At 44.4% G+C, this 6,796-nt stretch overlaps 1 protein-coding gene across 1 annotated transcript; it reads left to right on the forward strand.

Annotated features, from left to right (window-relative positions):
• Nucleotides 1-482: 482 nt before the first annotated feature.
• LOC122022786 lies at nucleotides 483-1,694 on the forward strand. The gene is made up of 3 exons (XM_042580904.1): nucleotides 483-713; nucleotides 816-1,290; nucleotides 1,375-1,694. The coding sequence occupies exons 1-3, from the start codon at nucleotides 483-485 to the stop codon at nucleotides 1,692-1,694; spliced, it is 1,026 nt and encodes a 341-aa protein (XP_042436838.1).
• Nucleotides 1,695-6,796: the final 5,102 nt, after the last annotated feature.

The raw sequence follows: 6,796 nt of genomic DNA on the forward strand, positions 1-6,796 counted from the left end.
TTTCTTTTCCCTTAGCCTGATCAAGACCGTTGGTAGTTTAGCTAACCATAAGTGGGCGATTGCTAGTGCTTATAGCCAGTCCCTGTGGGATCGATATTTTTATTACCGACGATGAATCCGTGCACTTGCGGAAGCGTAACAAGTTTTTGGCACCATTGTCGGGGACTGCGTCCATAACACTAGCTAAGTCATATTGGATTAGACTAGGCTTTATTTTCTTTATTCTCTGCATATATATATATATATATATATATATATATATATATATATATATATATATATATATATTCACTCTTCTTCCTTACTGCATTTATTTTTTTCATTTCTTGTTGTCATATTTTCTATCTTGTTCTCTTTTCTTCTGCATGCGTAGAACTAACCTTTTAGGACAGCTGCTACCATTTGATCCAGAGATTGACAGGACCTTTCTGAGAAGAAGGAACTTACAGAAAGCTTTCCAAGCAGTAAAAGAACCCTCAGGAATGGTCGATAAACTGTTGAAAGATTATGCGACACCATTTGCACGAGGGGTCCAATCCAGTATCACCCGACCACCCATAGATGCTGACAACCTTGAGATCAAGCCCGCAGTAATCCACATGGTCCAGCAAAATCAATTCAGAGGGGGGCCACACGAAGACCCGAATCATCATCTAGAGCTGTTTTATGAAATTTGTGGCACGATGAAGGTGAATGAGGTTCCGCCAGAATCGGTGAGACTACTTCTTTTCGGATTCTCTCTAAAAGACAAGGCCAAGCAGTGACTGAATTCTCTACCAGCAGATAACATATCATCTTGGGAGCAATGTGAGCAGAAATTCTTAGACAAGTTCTACCTCCCAAACAAGACTGCCCACATGAGGAACCTGATTGCCAGTTTCAAGCAGATAGATTTAGAATCCCTATTTGAAGCCTGGAACTGGTTTAACATCATGCAGAGACAGTGCCCCCATTATGGCCTTGAGAAGTGGCTGGTTCTACACACCTTCTATAATGGAATAAATTATCACACGAAGGTATCATTGGACTCTACAGCAGGAGGAGCACTGATGAACAAAAGTCTTGATGAAGTTGAAGAGATAATAGAAAATGTGGCACTAAACCACCATCAGTGGGCATCTAAAAGATCTAGCGGTGCTTTCTCAGGAAATCAGATGAAGGCATCAGGAAAATTCAAGGTGGATGCATTCACACTTATGTCTGCGAAGCGGGACGCCCTGACTAAGAAATTTGAAGCCATGGGTAGCAACACAACTAATGCAATAGTCTGTGCTTGCGACATTTGCAGAAGTGCGGACCACGCTCAGGATACTTGCCCCCTTGGGCCAATGCAGGCACAGATAAACCAGCTTGAGTAATGCGATGCAATAACAGGCTACAATCAGAGGCAAAACAATCTGTACTCCAACACATACAACCCTGGATGGAGGAACCACCCCAACTTTTCATACCGAAATAATCAAGACCAGGGGGCGGCGCATCAGGTCTACCAACATGGACAACAGGCTCATCAACAACAACAACCTACACAGTTGTCTAGGATTGAAAAGATGCTTGAGGAAGCTCTCTCGGAGCATAAGGAGATGAGGAGCGAGATCAAGCAACTGACTCAGAGGCTGGAGAACTCAGAAAAACACCAGAAGATGCAAGATATCCAGATAGCCCAGATAGCTCAGTCCGTCTCAAGAGCATAGGGTACATTCCCAGGGAAACCAGATTTAAATCCGGTGGAACATTGCAATCGCATTGAGCTGCAGAGCGGACGTACTGTGGGAAACCCTCAAATCATCACTCAGATGGAGGTTGAATTAGAAAAGGAACCCACTCTCCTAATGCCCAATCAAACTCAAAATAAGGATGGAGAAGAGGGTACTAAAAATATTGGAGAATCTTGTCAGACTACCCCACAGAATCAGATGATCCCGTTTCCTCAGAAGCTTATATCATCCCAAAAGGATGAAGAGTTTCACCGATTTCTGAAAAAGGTTAAAGAGATTTGTGTTGAGGTACCATTATTAGATGCGTTGCACTAGATGTCGAAGTTCACAAAATTTTTAAAGGGAATCTTATCCAATAGAAGGCAAAAAGGCGACTTCGAGACCATAGCATTGATAGAGGGCTGCAGTGCTCTTTTTATGGCGAATTCCCCACCAAAACTTCAGGATCCAGGAAGTTTCTCCATATCGTGCAAAATTAGCTCTGAACTCATACCGAGAGCCTTCTGCGATTTGGGAGCTAGTATCAGCCTACTCCCGTACTCTCTGTGCAAGAAATTGGGACTCCAGACTATTAAACTGACTACTATGGCACTGCAGTTGGCTGACCATTCATGTAGATACTCAATGGGTATAGTGGAAGACGTGCCAATAGAAATGGGGGGGGGGTGTCATCCCCATGGACTTCATCATTATGTATATGAAGGAGGACCCCAAAATCCCGATCATTCTTGGAAGACCATTCCTCGCCACGGCAGGAGCCCTCATCGACGTGAAGAATCACAAGTTATCATTGGAGATCGGTAAAGAAAGAATTAAATTTGATTTGTCCAACCCTTCTAACTGCGTCTCCTTTTCCCAGGGAAATCCTAGCAGGATAGACACACGCGGGGTCGAGGAGCGCACCTTTCGAGAAAATTCCCCTCCTGCGGACGACAAGAAGTATATATGTCTTGCGCGAGCAAAGCTAAAGGCGCAGACTAGAACACTAACCCTAGGAGGAGAGCTGTGCCTCCATGGGTTTAACCCGCACTGACCGGAACGGGGTCGAGCTAAAGACCTAAAACAAGTGCTTCTTGGAAGGCAACCCAAGGGTTTTCCCTTTTCATTTTAGTTGATCATTCTGTTATGTGTTTTGTTTCTTTGATAAGTTTAGTCAAGTGTTTTATTTTTGATTATTCCTTTTCAGGATGTGCATGGCCTCCACGAGCTGGTCGTGAGCAGTTCATGGGCGTGGAGGCGTCGGAGGGGCTGAAACAAAGAAAGACGAGTCATCCTGAGCTAAAAAGAGGTGGCTGTGCAACCTTGCATGGCTATGCGAGCCAACAGAGGAGCAAAAGCCACAGGCCATGCCACTCAGCACGGCCGTGTGGCCTGAGCCGAGAAGAAAAAGGGGCTGGCCGTGCCATCAAACACAACCATGCGGAGAAACCAGAGGCGAAGGAGGTCTAGGCCGTGCCACTCGGCACGGCCGTGTGCCCACAGCCGAGAGGAGAAAGGAGGAGGCCGTGCCATTCGGCACGGCCGTGCAGAACCTGGTCTAACCCGGCCGTGTCTATAAGACACAGCCGTACCCCACCCCGTGCGGTGCCGCCTACCTCCTCCAAGAAACCCTAGCCTCTACCTTCCTCTCTCCCAAAAACCTCCCCCTCCCCGATACACCTCATCTAACCCTAATTTCTCCCTCTAGAGTTCACTTTTTCTCATATCTACATCTAGATCTAACATATTCCCAAGCCTAGACTTTGGAAAAGGAAGCTAATCCCCTACTCCTCCTCTCCCTTGCTCCTATCCTCTCACCATGTCGCAGATCTTGAAGAGACTTTGCCGAGGAAGTGGTGGATCTGGAGAAGGAGATGCACTGGGAAGTGACAAAGGAAAAGGGAAAGCTTCATTATCAAGAGGCAAAGGGAAGAGGGTAGCACGTGATGAAGGTAACGAGAATACATTTAATATTGTTTTCAGAAATCAAGATAAAAAAGATAGATATGATAACCTTGTCGCTAGGAAAATTGTATGCACGAAATATATGGATCCCGCCACTATGGATATGCTAGGAAGTAGGGATGATATTGATTGGATGATTAACTCTTTAGATTGGAATGATATAATGTACTGTCATGCACCGACTTACCCTCGTCTAGTCCTTGAATTTTTGAGTTCGCTTGATGTTAAATATTCATCTGAAGAGGACTACATATGAATCATAACTTTTAGGATGATGAACAAAGAGGTTCGGTGGACTTTTAATGATTTTAATGATTGTTTTGGTTTACATGGTGGAGGTGCCCGAGGATTTGATAGTGGGATTAGATGGAACAAATTTTGGAGGTCGATAACCGGATCGAACGACCCTTATGAACCCTCTAGAGTCAAGGCATCCTGCATGCAAAACCCGACCTTTAGATACATGTACCGAGTGATGAACAGAACAATCTTTGGTCGAGGAGATAGTGACGGGGTAATTAAAAAGACTGAACTTTATTGTCTTTGGGCAATGTTGAAGAAAGTTGATTTTGATTCCGGGTTCCATTTTCTGCAAACCTTAGTAAGAGCAGCTAGGGCATCTTCGGGGATAATCGTATTTGGTGGATTGATTACTCCAATAGCACATAATTTAGGTTGTGAGCTTGATGGACTAGAGGTTATTCATGGCAATGACAAGATCGACATCGATTCTTGTCTTGCAATGAAGATGATTTGTCGAGATGAGAATGAGTTTGCCTTTCCTAGGGCCTTTGGTTTCCCTCTACCCCTTCCTTATCCCGAGCGCACTTCAGTTCATAATTCTACAAATTGGGTGATTACTGATCTAGCCCCCGAGAATGTACCTCCCATAGTAGAAGAACCCGAGTACCACCAGGAACCCTCGCCATCGGGTTTCCCGCAGCCTTCCAGACATCCGGAACCTCCTAGGCACTCTTTTGCCTATGGCACGGGACCCTCTAGTTTTGATTTTTTTGACTTTCATACCTCCTTAGAATCCCTTCACGAGAAGCACAATGCCCAACAACAGTTGCTGGAGGGTCGCTTTAAGCTTTCTGATTACCAATTTAGGGAGGTGTGAGATCATTTTCAGTTCACTAGAGACTTCCATAGTCAGGTGACGGGGTTCGTACAAGATTATAAGGTGGACCAGGAGAGAATGAGGAACTTTATGGATGATATGGATATTACTCGACAGCAGGTAGACGCTTTGTATCAATATTATCAGCACATAGGCCATCTCCCTAGTTTTCCTAGATTTCCCCCGGGGCCACATCAAGGACCTCCTTATCCCCCACCCCCGCCACCATATTGATTTCATCGGGGCGATGAAAAGTCTAAGTCTGGGGGGGGGGGGGGGTGTTGTTGCACAACCTGAGTCTAGTTGAGAGTCTTTCTTTTGTTTTTACATATGTTATTTGCTTTCTTCTATCTGTTTAGTTTAGTTTTATCTATTTGTATTTTATTTGTTTTTGCTTGCACATTATTTGCATTTTCTTATATGTGGCATATTTGAGAACATCAACCGTCCACTTTTTCGGCCACTTGCCCAATAGCAAAATGTCTAACTTTTTCTTAGTTCATGAGTGATCCAGATTGTATTAGTATGTTTGGTGTATCCCCTTTCTCTATCTTTAGTAGCATGAAATAAGCTAAGTATTGTACGAAGTTCGGTATAAGTTTTTGGCCTAACCTTAAGGACTTACTTTCACTACACTTAAGTACTTAAGCTTGAATGGTAGATATACTTTTGAAATAGTTATGATTCATCCAAACTGTTTAGTACTTGTGTTCCCATGGTGATTCCTTATTTACATTTTGGTTACTGGATAACCTCGGATCATGGAAGCTCATTTGGAAAAATCTAAATCCCAACATATGCATCACATGTGTAATAAGTGCTACTCTATAGCACTATGCTTAATAAAAAAATAAAAATAAATAAATAAATAATAAATAAGGGATAAAAAAACAGTTGTCGTGAGTAAAAACTAACAATTCACCCCTTTGAGACCAAGTTAGGTTACTGGGGAAATGAATGTTACGTTTCTCTTGATTCCGAGAAGTACCCTTTGAGACCTTGTGTAACTTAAGAAAAACGAACCAAGTGTGTGGTAGGTAAGTGCTTATCACTGGGAACATTAGGAATTCAATTGTATGACGACTTAACTACGACAGAGGATGGAAACTTGAAGAGCTTGAGCTACTTACTGCACCGAGTACAAAGGACTTATGTTTAGGCCATACTTAGGTTACTCCATAGTCATGCTTATCAGTGAAGCTAGATGATATAGTTAGGCGAATGCACTAAGAATTATGAAACATTACAGGATTTCATGAACATAGTTTGTAGCATTTTGCTTGAGGACAAGCAAAGGTTCAAGTCTGGGGGTGTGATGTGCGCACATATTATGATCTTCTATGCAAGTTTTAGCGCACATTCACGTGACTGATGCACATATATTCTTCACATGATCGCATCTTTTATTTTGTATTCATCATATCTATTGTTTTGTTCAGATATCTGCTCTTTGTTTGGTTTTATGTTGACAGGAAATATTTTTGGAGCTTGAATGGAGGACATTGATGCACCAAAACCAACTAGACGACACTGTCGTGTGGCCAAACAGGAGAGGAAGAGCACACGGCCGTGGAACCCTGCACGACCGTGCGACCATAGCAGCAGCCAGTCAGCACACGGCCGTGCAACCCTGCACGGCCGTGCCACCCCAGGTAGGGAAGGAGACTTGCACGGCCGTGCACCCCTGCACGGCTATGCCCCAGGAGACAGAGCCTAAGGGCTACACGACCGTGCAACCCTGCACGGCCGTGCAGCCCTGCACGGTCGTGCAGCCTTGCACGGTTGTGCAGCCCTGCACAGTCGTACAACCCTGCACGGTCGTGCAACCACGCATCGAATCGAAGAAGGGAACGACCGTGTCGTCCTTATACGACCGTGTCGCCGCGGCCAACCCTAAGGCTATATAAGAGTTTTAACCCTTTTTACCAAAGGGGGGAGGCGAGCCGTTAGGGAGAACAGGTCTTGGAGCAATTCTACGCCGCTTGGGATCGCCGTTCAGCGAACTTCCACCACC

The sequence above is a fragment of the Zingiber officinale genome, chromosome 9B (assembly GCF_018446385.1).
Source record: "Zingiber officinale cultivar Zhangliang chromosome 9B, Zo_v1.1, whole genome shotgun sequence".
Classification (NCBI taxonomy): Eukaryota; Viridiplantae; Streptophyta; class Magnoliopsida; order Zingiberales; family Zingiberaceae; genus Zingiber; species Zingiber officinale.